At 44.2% G+C, this 14199-nt stretch overlaps 1 protein-coding gene across 2 annotated transcripts in view; it reads right to left on the bottom strand.

The window, feature by feature from the left end:
• MXI1 (MAX interactor 1, dimerization protein) overlaps positions 1-14199 on the bottom strand; it is a 99007-nt gene that overhangs the window by 72434 nt on the left and 12374 nt on the right. Inside the window, exons 1-2 of one of the 2 annotated variants that reach the window (XM_067709443.1) lie at positions 9473-9733; positions 7215-7347 (exon numbers count right to left, since the gene is read on the bottom strand). In XM_067709443.1, coding sequence (XP_067565544.1) covers positions 7215-7347; positions 9473-9545 — 206 coding nt within the window. In that variant the 5' untranslated portion in view covers positions 9546-9733. Of the gene's footprint in view, positions 1-7214; positions 7348-9472; positions 9734-14199 lie in introns of those variants that run through there. The other variant, XM_067709440.1, reaches the window with a different exon arrangement.

Genomic DNA, 14199 nt, shown 5'->3' on the forward strand with positions numbered 1-14199 from the left:
CAGTAAAACACATAAATTTCAGGTTATAGTCACTGAGTCTTAGTTTTTAAGTAGATTATTACTAGGACTGTTTGCTGATTCCAGAGAAACAAATTGCAGGGATTTCTCTCATCTTCTAGTTGTACTGTGCATACCAGTCCAGTTTCCTTATCAAAAAAATAAATAAATTCCACTTCACCTCACAGAAATGTTCTGAAATTCAAAAGAAATAATAATGTATGTTAAAGGGCTTTGCACACAAGTAGCAAATTAAATGCAAGGTGTTACTGAAGATGGATTCTACCCTTTGATCCAACAATTCTAATTCTTCATGTTTATCCTAAGGATCTAAGTGGACAAATGCACAAAAGTATTTGTACAAAGATGTTCATAGTAGCCCTGCATGGCATGAAAAAGTAATGTAAAATTAACATTTTAAATGTCATTAACAGGGACTTCCCTGATGGTCCAGTGGTTAAGAATCTGCCCTCCAATGCAGGAAACAGGGATTCGATCCCTAGTCGGGGAACTAAGATCCCACATGCCACAGGGCAACCAAGCCTGCGTGCCACAACTACTGAGCCTGCACGCTCTGGAGCCCACAGGCCACAACCAGAGAGAAGCCTGTGTGCCGCAACAAAGAGTGCGCCCACCACAACAAAAGAGCCCGCGTGCCACAACTAAGACCCAATGCAGCCAGATAAATAAATAATTTTAAAAACGTCATTAACAGATGGTTGGCTTAACAAATTCTGGTGCTCACATGAAGTAGAATATCATGCTGTAATTAAAAATGACTTAACAGACGTGTATGAACTTGAAAAAATATTCAGGATAAGTGAAAGCAGGATTGCAAAGGTTCACAACCCTGAGATGCCTTCTTTCATCTTTCAAATTTGATCAGGTCCTCTATTATGGCCTTCACAGGATCCTCTATTTTTCTCTATTAAGCTCATCATAGTTTGAAATAATGTATTTATATGTTTACTTGAGAACATGTGTTAGATGATAACGAAGACTGTATACATATGTATACACACACACACACACACACACACACACACACACACAGGGAAGAAAAATCTGCCAGTCTTTTAAAATGTCAGAAGCCAAAATGAAAATGAAAACAATCTAAAAAAAATATGCATACTTAAATTACATTAGCACTATTGAACAGAAATGAGATCTGGATATATATTTTGTCAAACCACACCACAAAACCTCTTTGATTAGATTAGTATTGGGGAAACTGTCTTCACTTAAGAAATGACAAAGAATCATGCTACAATATATCCAAAAGGAGGCAATGCTGTTTAATTTGTAAGGAACAAAATAGAAGAGAAAGCTTTCTTCAGGTTAACATTCCTGCCTGGTTAGAATTATGCATATACTGCTTAAAATCTGGCCTGATATTAAACTTAACCATCACTTATAGCTATAAGGCTTGGACAAAAATCCTTTAAGCGTCTCTAGGCCACATGAGCTTTAACCATAAAATATATGATAATATCTTACCTTCATAAAGCAGAGAGCTGTACCAGATGAAATCCTGAATTCCCTTTCTATGATTTGTGACCTATATTACAGTATCACATAAATATTCTGGCGAAAGGCCTCTCATCAAATAGGAACAGAAGGAGTTGTCCTACCAACTTACAAGCCATGATCATGCAAGTCTCCTTCAAATGATACTTCCACAGGGGGATATATTCTTAAGAAATCCAACAACAGCAAACTTATGCTTCAATGAAGCATTTAATGGAAAATCTGAGTTTGTTGAGGTATATAAATAATTCTTGAGAATTTTTCATTTAAACTTGGTTTTAGTGAAAGACAGAATATCACAGAACACATCAGATCACATCACTCAACATTTGGAAAGTACTTGAAGAACAACACTAATATCATTAAGAGTTTAACTGCTACTAATTTCCACTTTTGTCCTGAAACTTTGGGAGTTCTCTACTGGACAAAGACTCAGCAACTAGTTATTTAATATAGAAAAATTGAAAAATACAGACTAATAAGAAATTTCACAAAAATAAAAATAAGGCTTCATTCTATTATTCTGTGAACAAATAAGTACATGTTTAAGAATAAAAACCGAAGATATGTCTCAAATTACTTCCACTAGGGGGGGAAAAAACCTCTACAACTATACTAGAAAAAGAATTCACCCCGCTCCTGCAAAACAAAACAAAAACCCCCCTAATAATCCATGAAGAAGACCGACAAAAAGGATATAAAGCTGAAAATATAACATCATTCCCTCTAAAATAAGACTAAAACATTTCATCATTCTGTAGTTTAAGAAAAGTTAAACTAAAGCCTAACAAGCAAAAGGAAAGTTGTTTTGTTTTGTTTTTTATGTCGTCAATCTTAGCACATAGTACTGAAATACTGCAGCTGAAAAAAGTAAGACATTTTTCATCAACTTTAAATTCAACCGTAAATTGGTATAGGTATACCTCGGAGACATCATGGGTTTGGTTCCAGACCACTGCAATAAAGCGAATATCTCAATAAAGTGAGTCATACAAATTTTTTGGTTTCTCAGTGCACATAAAAGTTATGTTTACATTATACTACAGTCTTTTTTTTTTTTTTTTGGCTGCATTGGGTCTTAGTTGCCGCACACCAGATCTTTGTTGAGGTATGCGAGATCTATGGTTTCAGCACGCAGTCTTCTCTCTAGTTGTGACGTGCTGTTTCTTTTTTTTCTCTCTCTCTAGTTGTGGCGCTCGGGCTCCAGGGTGCGTGGGCTCTGTAGTTTGCAGCATGCAGGCTCTCTAGTGGAAGCGCGTGAGCTCAGTAGTTGTGGAACGCGGGCTTAGTTGCCCCACGGCATGTGGGATCTTAGTTCCCCAACCAGAGATCGAACCCGTGTCCCCTGCATTGGAAGGCGGATTCTTTACCACTGGACCACCAGGGAAGTCCCTAATATAGTCTATTAAATGTGCAATAGTATTATGTCTAAAAAAAAAAAAGTACATACCTCAATTCAAAAACATTTTATTGTTAAGAAATGCTTACCATCACTTGACAATGCAGGGTTGCCACAAACCTTCAATTGTAAAAAACACAATGTCTGTGACGCACAATAGAGGGAAGTGCAAGAAAATGAGGTATGCCTGTACTTACTACTTTGTACATCACCTTAAAATAATACAATTACTATATGCATGTTACAAGCTCATATGAATATTTACTGCCAATGTTTGACAGACTTATGGTTCTTTGCATATATGAGTTCTGATATCACTGAATTCTCATGACACAGGATGACAATAGTAGTCTTTAAAATTAATTGTAGCATTCTGTAGTCTACTATAACATACTTGTTTAAAAGAACTGGCAATCTGAAGATTTTTATTCTTCAAATACTATATATTGTTTTCCTTTCCAGATGTATTATCATTAATATTCTTCAGAACACAAAGTAATCAGAGTTTGCCAAAGCAGGAGTTGCACATTCTTCCATTATTTCTACTTACAGAGTCTAATATAATACTTGGCACAAAAGAAAAACTCAGTTCCAATTTAGGACAGTCTACTTGGAGTTTGAAAACCTTCCATTCTTCAAAAACATCTACTGTGTACAGAGCACTGTGATGGGTACTGGGGATAAATCTTTAAGCAGAAGAGATTCAATCCTTGCCTTCATGGAGTTTTTAGTCCAATAAATGAGACATGAATTTATCAATCAGATAACTGTATTTCTACAGACTGTGATAAACAGTGAAGGAAAAGTAGGGATGCCATGAGGTATGTGAATACCTGTTCCAGTTTGGCAGATGCAGAAAAGGCTTCCCTGAAGAAGTTATTATTGAGCTGAAGTAAGAGTGTAATTAGATAGAGATAACATGGGGAAGAAAAATGATTCTCAGAAGAGAACAGAGTATGTGCAAAGACCCTGAGGTAGGAGGAAACATGGTATGTTGAAGCAATTGAAGGAAGGCTAGCCAATATAATTCATCAGAATTGTATTTGGGACAAGAGTGGTTGCAGGGATACCAGTTAGGAGGTCGCGACAGCTGTCCAGGTGAGGAGTGATAGTATCTTGGATTAGGAGCGTAGCAACGAAGCTAAGAGAAAAGGCAGGTTCAAGAGATATTTAGGAGGAAATCAATGTTACGCTAAAGCCATGTAGAGTAGTGTCAGTAGAGTTTTAAAGATGACAGATCTTACTATTTTTCAGTTGTGAGACCAAACAGTAAAGAAGCTGGGAATTTGAACTTATCTTATACTACTCAATAAGCCAGATAGCAATTGCAGCCAGTTCTCTAATAGCAGTAACATCTCAGCAAGGGTGATTTTTGGAAGTGTGCCAGAAGGCCATGAACCAAGACTAAAGTCAACCATGAATTTAAAAAATAATTATGTATTACAGATCCCACCTCCTAATTGATAAAGGATTCCAAATGATAAAATTACTGGGATTTTCAAGGTACATGCTTTTAAACTCACATTACATCACGCATTTTCTCTCCTTTTTACTTCTATGAAAGTACGGTTTCAAGGCTTGGGAGAAAGGAGGAATAGGAATTTATAATATTATGAGCCAACTCTCAGCATAAATTTATAAAGTAACATTTTATATCAGGAATATCATATTATATCTGAGAATATTAGGGGGGAAAAGTCAACCAACATTATATCTTAAGGATGCTACAATGTCAGGGAACAAATGTCACTTTATGACATACAAGAGATCAATGTTCAAGACGCATAAGAACAGCAACCTCCATATAGGTAGCTTTTTGATCAGGAAAATAAGACGCATATACTCATCAACTCTATTCCTTTCCTTGTTTCAGATGACTAATAAATGAAAATTTTTACAAGTTTTCTTTCTTTCTGCTTTATGCAACCAGTATAATAAAATCTTTATTAAATCCAGTAATAGACTTAAAGTTAACAGGGAGTCTACAGTGCTCCCTTACAAATGAAACAACAACACTATCTCCCAAGTACCCCAGTATTAGAATTTGATCCCTGGTTCCCTACTCCATGAAGCAGAAATCTTAAATGGTAAGGAGAAATAATTTCTAGTGTTCCACTTTAACATACTAGTTCTCATCTAAAGGCCCCACCCTAAATCCCACACATGGGTGGACCTTGAGATAACATATCCTAAAATCTCTTTTTCTTTCTCTCTCTCTTCTTCTTTCTTTCTTACTATTTATATTCCCATGAAAAATTACTTTACTTAGTCTTAGGTGGTCCAACTGTACATGTAATTATTTTCCCTTGGGTACTAAGAACAACATGGCATACTTGTAGTGTTACAAATTTTCTGACATGCTGTGCTAAAATACACAGTAATTAGCAATGTGGTCCCACACACAATAGTAGAATCCTGACAAGAACACTAGCATGAAAGAGAAACATCACTTAGTCAAAACCCCAAGCTAAGCAAAGTATAAGTCAACAGATGACAAAGACATTAATGACCTGTAACATAACTGGTAAAATCTAGAAATACACATCTTATTCATACCTCTATAATCCTTGAGTTGTTAGTAAAAATGTCACATTTGCAATGATGGGGTGGTGTACTGAATAACCAATATAGTAACTGATCTCTAAAACTATCAATAAATCAGTGTCACAGAACTTCAGGGGAAGGTGGGACCTTGGTGAGTATGTAGTTCATCCCTCAACTTACTATGACGACAGTAAAGGACAGAGAAAAAATGTAATGAGATCATATACTTGATTTCTAGAAAGTAGGAAACAATAAATACTTGCAGCATGGCAGAATCCACGTTTGGTTTCCTACCTGGTATTTCTCCCATGTCTCGAAGTTAAAAAAATTTTTTTTTTAATCTACACATGGATTGGAAAACTTATAAATTCCTGAATACAGGTTTTAATTGATGATCCCTTAACCAGAGAAACTGTGAGGGGCAAGAAAATTTATGTGTGCTTTTTGTTTAATGCTGCATATCACACTACGTATTTTCATCCCAAACCTACCATACCACAACAAACCCTCTAGATCCACACATAAACATAAATACAGCATATTACACTTATGGCTAATTATTGTTATAATTTTAAAAATTGTTTAAAATACACAGAATAGTCTTAATGAAGAAAAGAAGCCATAAAGGAAACACAGCTTTAAAGATAAGTCAAAGAAAGAAGAGTGAATCCTAGTGATGTGCCTCAGTAATCCAGAGTGGGACGATCCAACATTTTGAGCTCTGTTATATACAGGAACCTCAGGTTTTCTGCATCAATGAGTTAGAGCCCCTACTCCTGCTCCCTCCCCAATCCACCTCCCCAAGTGTTACTCAATTTCCTGTCTGGAGCTCTCCAAAGTCTTCAGGCAAACTTAGTTACCCAGAGATTGTTCTGTGTCCCTCCAAAATGAATGCTTACATTCTCTAGACCAAACTTTGGGAAAAAAGATCTCATTTAATTCCTTTTATCAATGGAAAAGGCAAGCATCTGTTGATTTTGACTTTCTTTTAAGACTGGACTTTTGAAAACTTCATATGAGATGAATCTTTAGAATTCACTGACCCTCTAGAACAAACACACTGAAGAGACAGCCAGACACTACCAAAAATTTTCAAAAAAATATAAGTCAACTATGTCTGAGTACAGCCAAGTAAGCATTTTCTAAGTTTCTGTTTTGATTGAAGAATAAGCACCTTCTTTTTTTTTTTTTTTTTTTTTTTTTTTGCTTTAAAAGTTCCCAATTCAATCTTATCATCCTTAAACAAAAAAAAAATAGACTGTGCCCACTAACTTCCTACTCTACCTAAATATTTTTATTCCTTTGACAAAACCCTTGATTCTGTTTTATATCCTGCCTGAGCTATTTCTGATTTTTAAAAATTTTTGGATCGTCCAAGTTTAAAGCTGGACCGAGATTGCATTTAGCATGGGGCTGCATGCATGGACACATGCTGCCAGGTCTCTGAACTTACTATCGCTCTCAGTCACAGACATCTCCACTTAATAATCCCCAGCAAGAACGTCTTTCGTTGTCTTTCCAGATTCTATTTCTTCCCTTCTACACAAAGGTAGGTTATGATTCCAAGACTTTATTATTTTAAAAGGGCCAAATCCCGAGGGATGGTGGGAAAGGCTGTTTCCATTTGGCTGTTCAGTGTTGCTCTAGACTTGGTATTAGAGAACTGAGGTCAGTTGGGCCAGCACTTCTGCCTGAGTATGTGCTCCCTCCCTCCAACTGCCCTTTTTAAACCTCCCCAGCTTGCTACCTGTTGGCAGTGCTGGTGTTGCTGCTCCCGCTGCTGTGTTTCTGTGCCCGGCTCAACCTCCGTGGGGGCTTTGAATGCTGCAGCCGGGGGCTCGGCATGGAGGGGAACGCTGAGGCGTAGCCATGTTCACACTCTAAAGAAACGGCAAGAAAAAAAGATATGATGAGAGGAATATACCCAAATTCATGGATCTACAGATCTCAAGTCCTTGCAGTAACAGGTTGCTGAAAACAAGAGAAGAAAAAGAGATAAATTTTTTCCACTCTTTCTGGTTGGAAGATAAAATTCCCAGTCCTTGCCTGGTCATCAATCCTGTGACATATACAGACCCAACTCACCCCAGGAAGGTGTACCAACACCTCCTCTAAACCAAGGAACTTCTCCCTCCTCTCCAAAATCCTCTTCTCCAAGAATTCTTGACTCAAACACCCTCATTTCTGAGACCAATTACCATTCACCTAAATTATTTCACTTGCCTCAAAATCCCTTTTCCTTTAACTATCCCCCTTCTAGAAGGTGTCTCTCTAAGCCCCACGTTTTTGTGTACTTCAAATAATTCAATCACCTAGTCTTAGGAGGACACTTTCTCTCAACACAATTTCCAGGGGCTGTACTCTTCATACCCCAATCTCTCTACATCTCCCTTAGTCTCCATTCCTAAGGGGATTCCATCGCATCGCACTTCAGATTCGAAGAGGTCCCTTGGCCACGAGTGTCTGTCCTCCGCCGTGCTCTTCAGCAGGCGTTCCCTTTCTTTGCTCTCAGCCTTGTCTCCTCCACCCCTACCTGCACTGCTCCCAGCCCTTTCCTCCAGTTCTTTGCATCCTCTTTCCTCCCAGGTCCTCAGATCACCTCCATTCTCAACACCCTCCTTCCCTCTCCTCTGGTCCACCTCCACTCAGGGCAGCTCCCAGGTCCAGCCTGACCCCTCTCTCCATCTCCCCCAGGTGACAGTCTCCTCCCCTTCATTAACATACACACACCCACATGTGCCCCCTCACGCAGGCACCAGTGGTACTCCTCCCCTCACATACCTGCTGCCTCATGCACCTCTCCACTCACATGCCCACCCTCTCTCACACGCACACCCTCACACACTCACCCCTCCTCACACACTCACCCCTCCCCACACACGCACCCCTCCTCACACACGCACCCCCTCACACACGCAGCCCCCTCACACACGCAGCCCCCTCCTCACGCACCCCCTCACACACGCAGCCCCCTCACACACGCAGCCCCCTCCTCACACACGCACCCCCTCACACACGCAGCCCCCTCCTCACACACGCACCCCCTCACACACGCAGGCCCTCCTCACACACGCACCCCCTCACACACGCACCCCCCTCACACATGCAACCCCCTCACACACGCACCCCCTCACACACGCACCCCCTCACACACGCACCCCTCCTCACACACGCACCCCCTCACACACGCAGCTCCCTCACACACGCAGCCCCCTCCTCACACACGCACCCCCCTCACACACGCAGCCCCCTCCTCACACACGCACCCCCCTCACACACGCAACCCCCTCCTCAGACACGCACCCCCTCACACACGCAGCCCCCTCCTCACACACGCACCCCCCTCACACACGCAGCCCCCTCCTCACACACGCACTCCCTCACACACGCAGCCCCTCCTCACACACGCACCCCCTCACACACGCACCCCCCTCACACACGCACCCCCCTCACACACGCAACCCCCTCCTCACACACGCAACCCCCTCACACATGCACCCCCTCACACACGCACCCCCTCCTCACACACACACCCTCACACACGCAACCCCCTCACACACGCACCCCCCTCCTTACACTCGCACCCCTCCTCACACACGCAACCCCCACACACGCACACACGCAGCCCCCTCCTCACACACGCACCCCCCTCACACACACAACCCCCTCTTCACACACGCACCCCCTTCACACACGCACCCCCTTCACACACGCACCCCCTGCTCACAAGCACCCCCTCCTCACACACGCACCCCCTCACACACGCAACCCCCTCCTTACACTCGCACCCCTCCTCACACACGCACCCCCCTCACACACGGACCCCCCTCCTCACACACGCACCCCCTCCTCACACACGCACCCCCCCGCCTCACACACGCACCCCCTCTTCACACACTCAACCTCCTCACACATGCACCCCTCACCCGCCGCACCGCACTCCCTGAGCGGAGCTGGAGTGCGCGGGCTCAGGCGGTGGACGAGGCGACGGCGTCCAGCCGTTACCTCGGTCGCGGCGCTCCAAAAACTCGGCCGCCTCCAGCAGGCGCTGCACGTTGATCATCCGCACCTGCTCCATGGGCACCGCGGGCGGCGACAGGGGCCTCTCCGCGCTCCCTTCCCCGGCCGACAGGAGGCGCCTCAGGCGGCTACAATCCGGCACCGCCCCGGGACATGTGCGGCGGCGGGCGGGCTAGCCCCGCCGCGGCTCCGCGCGCTCCCAGCCGCCCCGCCGCCCCCGCGGCTCAGCAGACAGCCGGCGCGGAGTTTGTTTACCTCTCCGCGCGAGCACGGGGGAGGGGCGGGAGCAGCGCCGCGGCCCGCCCCCTCCCGCCCCTTCCTCTGCCTCCTGGGAAATGTAGTCCCGCCCCGCCCACTGCACGCCGGGAGTCGTAGTACGCACGCCGCTTCAGTGCGCCTGCGCCTTGCCAAATTCCGCAATGGCCGCCGGGAGATGTAGTCCCGCTCGACTTGTACCTCCTAGACGCAAAGACTAAGAAGCTCTCTGGGCTTTGCTTCGCGGAGGGAAGGATTTGAGCGAACTGTGAGTCTGCTCTCTGGGAGCCCTTTTCTCAATGACTCCCGGCGGGCGCCTAGGAGCTGAAGCATGCTTGATCCACAGTGCCACGCTCCAGTTTTCTATCTACTACTACTGTCTCCTGTAACTTGTGTGCCTTGGTTGCCCCATGTGCAGAATAAATACTTGAAAAGCCAAAAATCCCTGTTCAGGAGCAAGGGGTGATCCTATCAGAGCCAGAGAGGGCTCCCATAAGGCCCTTCTTCCACCTCAGTTTTCACAGAGAGGTAGTGTTTTGGGTTTTTTTTTATCTTATTTTTTAAAACTCCTTTCCCCTCCCTCAGGAGGAGAAAAGGCTAGAAAACCTCGAGATTTTAGAAGGTAGAAAACCTCTTTGGTGCTGCAAGTGAGGGATACAATTCAGTGGTTTGGTGCTGGAGTCACATGAGGCTCAGTTCAAATTCTGACTCTGCTACTTAACACTAGTTGTGTGGACTCTTCAGGCCTCATTTTCCTCACATCTATATCAGATATAATTACTCTATTTATCCAAGCATTGAGGGCCTGCCATGTGTCAGGCACTGTACTAGACATAATGTGTACGGTAATGAGATAAACAGAGATGGACCTTGCTCTCAAGGAGTGTGTAGTCAGTAGGGCTAATTGTGAAGATTAAATAATTCCAGCACTTAGTACATGTCACTCAATAAATGGAAGCTATGATGATCATTTCCTCTCACGCTCTCCTCCATAGAGCAGGAACTGAAAGCAGAGGCTAAAGAGAGCAGGACCACATTAAAAAACTGCCAATGGCTTCCCTCACCACCACCGTCTTTCCAGGTCCTCAAAGTCTAGACCAGAGTTTCTCAACCTCAGCATTATTGATATTTTGAGAGAATAATTCCTAACTGGGGGTGGGGTTGGAGACCTGTGCATTGTAGGATATTCAGCAGCATCCCTGGCCTCTACCCACTAGATGCCAGTAGCACACCACCAACTCAGGTGTGACTACCAAAAATGTCTCCAGACATTGCCAGATGTCTCTTGGGGCAGAAAATCACCCCTGAATGAGAAGCTGTGGTCTAGGGCAAAGAAAGGCAAGAGGGTCATAACTGTTGAAAGCTCTAGGAGCAGGCTGGGAACTGCATAAACATCCATAACTTTTCCCCACCCTGATTATTTTAACCTGCTGGTGGACATCCAGAATAACAGGAAGCTCTTGGTGAGGGGAGAACTTCCTGTGGTAATTCCAGTGGCTACTGCAGAAAATAACCATCTCAGAATGAAAACGTTACTCTCAAAAATGTCATGGGCTTAATGCTGCATTTTAATATGCTTCCCTCCTTTTTTTTCCCAAAGTGAACAAGATTTCCAATGAGGTCAAAATCTGCAAAATTCTACCAGCCTTATTAAATATTACACTTGGCACCACATTTAAGAACCAAATAGATGTTCTATCAAATGCAGGGAGACCCAAAATGAGAGATGTTCACAAGCCACAGGAGATTTTTTTTTTTGTAAAAGCTTTGAAACAGGAACTGTGCTTTTTCAGCTGTTGGCTAGGTCACTTCAGATCTGGGCTTTCCCATTGGGTGTTGGTAACAACCACCCTCCGCATTCAACAAGGGACACGTTGGATAGGGGAAGAATGGAATTATTTAAAAGAAAATACCTGTTCACTCAGAACATCTGTAAGTTGAGGGTAGAAATAAAAATAAGGTTGAAAGTTTCTAATAAAGTTGAAAGTTTCTACCACTTCAGATCACAAATTGCCAAGGGCTACCCCAGGAACTTAAAAGAGGTAGCTTTATAACAAAAGTCTACCCAATGGGAGGTAAACCATGTGACACGCAGTCAAGGAAAAAAGTACAAACTGAAAATACACATGTGTTCAAGATGGGTTTAAATCCATACATCATAAGCCCTAGCAGGCTATTAAGAGAAAGCAGGATGCTTGCAGCACATGCCTGCCCTTTCACAGTTGACCTCCAGATGAATTTACCAACCCTTCTTTTAAAGCCATGGCCAAGAGGGAGATGAGGAGATGCAAAGTAGTGCGAGAATCACCAAAAGGCCACCTGCATATGTTGAAGAAGAGAAAAGGTGATAGTGATGGTGGGCAGTGTTAAGAATTGGTTTCCGTACGGAAATATCCAGCCTCTTCTAACAGCAAATGACCTGCTCCGGCTGACTCCCAGAGTTCTTGCATGGACATTGGCCACAAGGGCCTCCTAGAGCACAAAGCCTGGGGCTCTAGCCTTGGGAGAGTGATGCTACCCACAAACCATCCCTCCGCGCCAGCCCAGCCTGGGGAAGCCCAGAGGCAGACATGGCCTTTCTTTTGCAGATGAATCCAATCTGCACTACAAATAGGGAAACTGAGGAAAAGCAAGGCTTCCAAAGTCTACTGACAAAAGAACCTGGAATCTTACCCATAGTTTCTGATTCTTCTGTCCTCCCCCTAAAGTATCTCACTCAGGGGAGTCTCTTTTGAAGATGGAAAAAGTCCTCCAGAGTCCCCCAGCCCTGTAACGAACAGCCTGGATGGGGACAGTCTGCCTTCTGGAAGAACACGGCAAAGCTCTCCGTTCCGAGGGGTCCTCTCCCTGCACTGTTTACTCAATGTAAATTTTCAAATGATTTACTGCAGATCCATGAACAATGCAGGAGGCTGGTCTGTGTTATATCGTTTCTGCAGACAGGAAAGATGAATAGAGGGGAAGGGGCCACGAGGTTAAGGTGCAAGTCCGAAGTCACTGTCTTAGTGACACCTGGTGCTTAAGAGAACTTCCCTGAAACTGCAAAGTGTATACTGTGCAGGGCACTGTTTTCCGCAATTATCTTTAAGGGTGGGAACAGGGGAGGGTAAGTCCTGAGGTCCTAAGTAAGAACTGTTAACAGTTGTACATCTTTCCATCCCCCACCCCAAAATGACAACCGCAGCCTCCTTCTCGCCTCTCCCCTCGGAGCCCAGAAACGTGAAGAGCAGCAGAAAACCTTTTCTTCTGCCCAGTGAGTCAGCCTTGCCTAACTTCATGCGTAAGCTCTCCTCGAGTCAGCAGCAGCTCAGAGCTGCGGGTCTGTGTGCAGCCGAGATAAATTTGGGTCTAGAAGGGATGACGTAATGCTAAACCCGAGAGGTAGCTGCCGCCTCCCAGAGCTCTAGTCGCCAGGGCTGCCGGCTGACATCCCAACCACACGGAAAAGCACCACGACCCAGGTGCCTGAGCTGGGGATAAAGGGAAAGAAAGGACGTGAGGGTGGAGGAAACAGCAGGGGGAGGCAGTGTTAATCTGAGATCGCTGAATCTGGAAGTTTGTTGTTTTTTAACTTTGGTTTTCTGGTGAGATCAGGCCACTGGCAGAGGCTCAAACAGCTGCACTTGACTTCCATCCTGGCCTATCTCTTCCCTCTTAGAAAAGGACTTCTTACATTTTATTAAATGGCCCTTATAACAGCAGCCTATTTCGGTGATTATAAGGGATGTGTTAATCTCTCGAATGTCCTCTTCCTTCTTTTTTGCATTAACTTGGATCCGAGAAGAAATCTGCATTGCAGGACTCAATTAATATGCACGTGTAAGACTCTTGCTTACCCCGGAGCACCCCACGTGGGGGTGCAACTGATAAAGTATGCAGGAGGATCTTGCTAGGGCCATGCCAAGTGAATGTTCCCCCAAATAACATTTCATGGTTTGTTTCATAGAAGTTTGTATCATTAAGCTTATTCCTCAATCCAGCCTCCATTTTTCAGATGAAAATACTGAGGCTCAGAGAGGTATGGTAACTTACCAAGGTCACACAGTTATCTATCAAACTGATGGAGCAAGGGTTAGGACTCAGTCTTACAGACTCTCATCCTGTGCTCTCTACCCACCTCCATAGTTCTTTTTCTAGTTGATTTGTGGTTTTAAAAATAAATAGGTAAATATGGGGTTTCCCTGGTGGTGCAGTGGTTAAGAATCCACCTGCCAATGCAGGGAACATGGGTTCGATCCCTGGCCTGGGAAGATCCCACATGCCATAGAGCAACTAAGCCCATGTGCCACAACTACTGAGCCCACGTGCCACAACTACTGAAGCCTGCGCGCCTACAGCCCATGCTCTGCAACAGGAGAAGCCACGACAATGAGAATCCCGCACACTGCAACAAAGAGTATCCCGGCTAGCCGCAACTAGGGAAAGCCTGCGCACAGCAACGAAGACCCAACACAGCC

Source organism: Pseudorca crassidens, chromosome 16, assembly GCF_039906515.1.
Source record: "Pseudorca crassidens isolate mPseCra1 chromosome 16, mPseCra1.hap1, whole genome shotgun sequence".
Classification (NCBI taxonomy): domain Eukaryota; kingdom Metazoa; phylum Chordata; class Mammalia; order Artiodactyla; family Delphinidae; genus Pseudorca; species Pseudorca crassidens.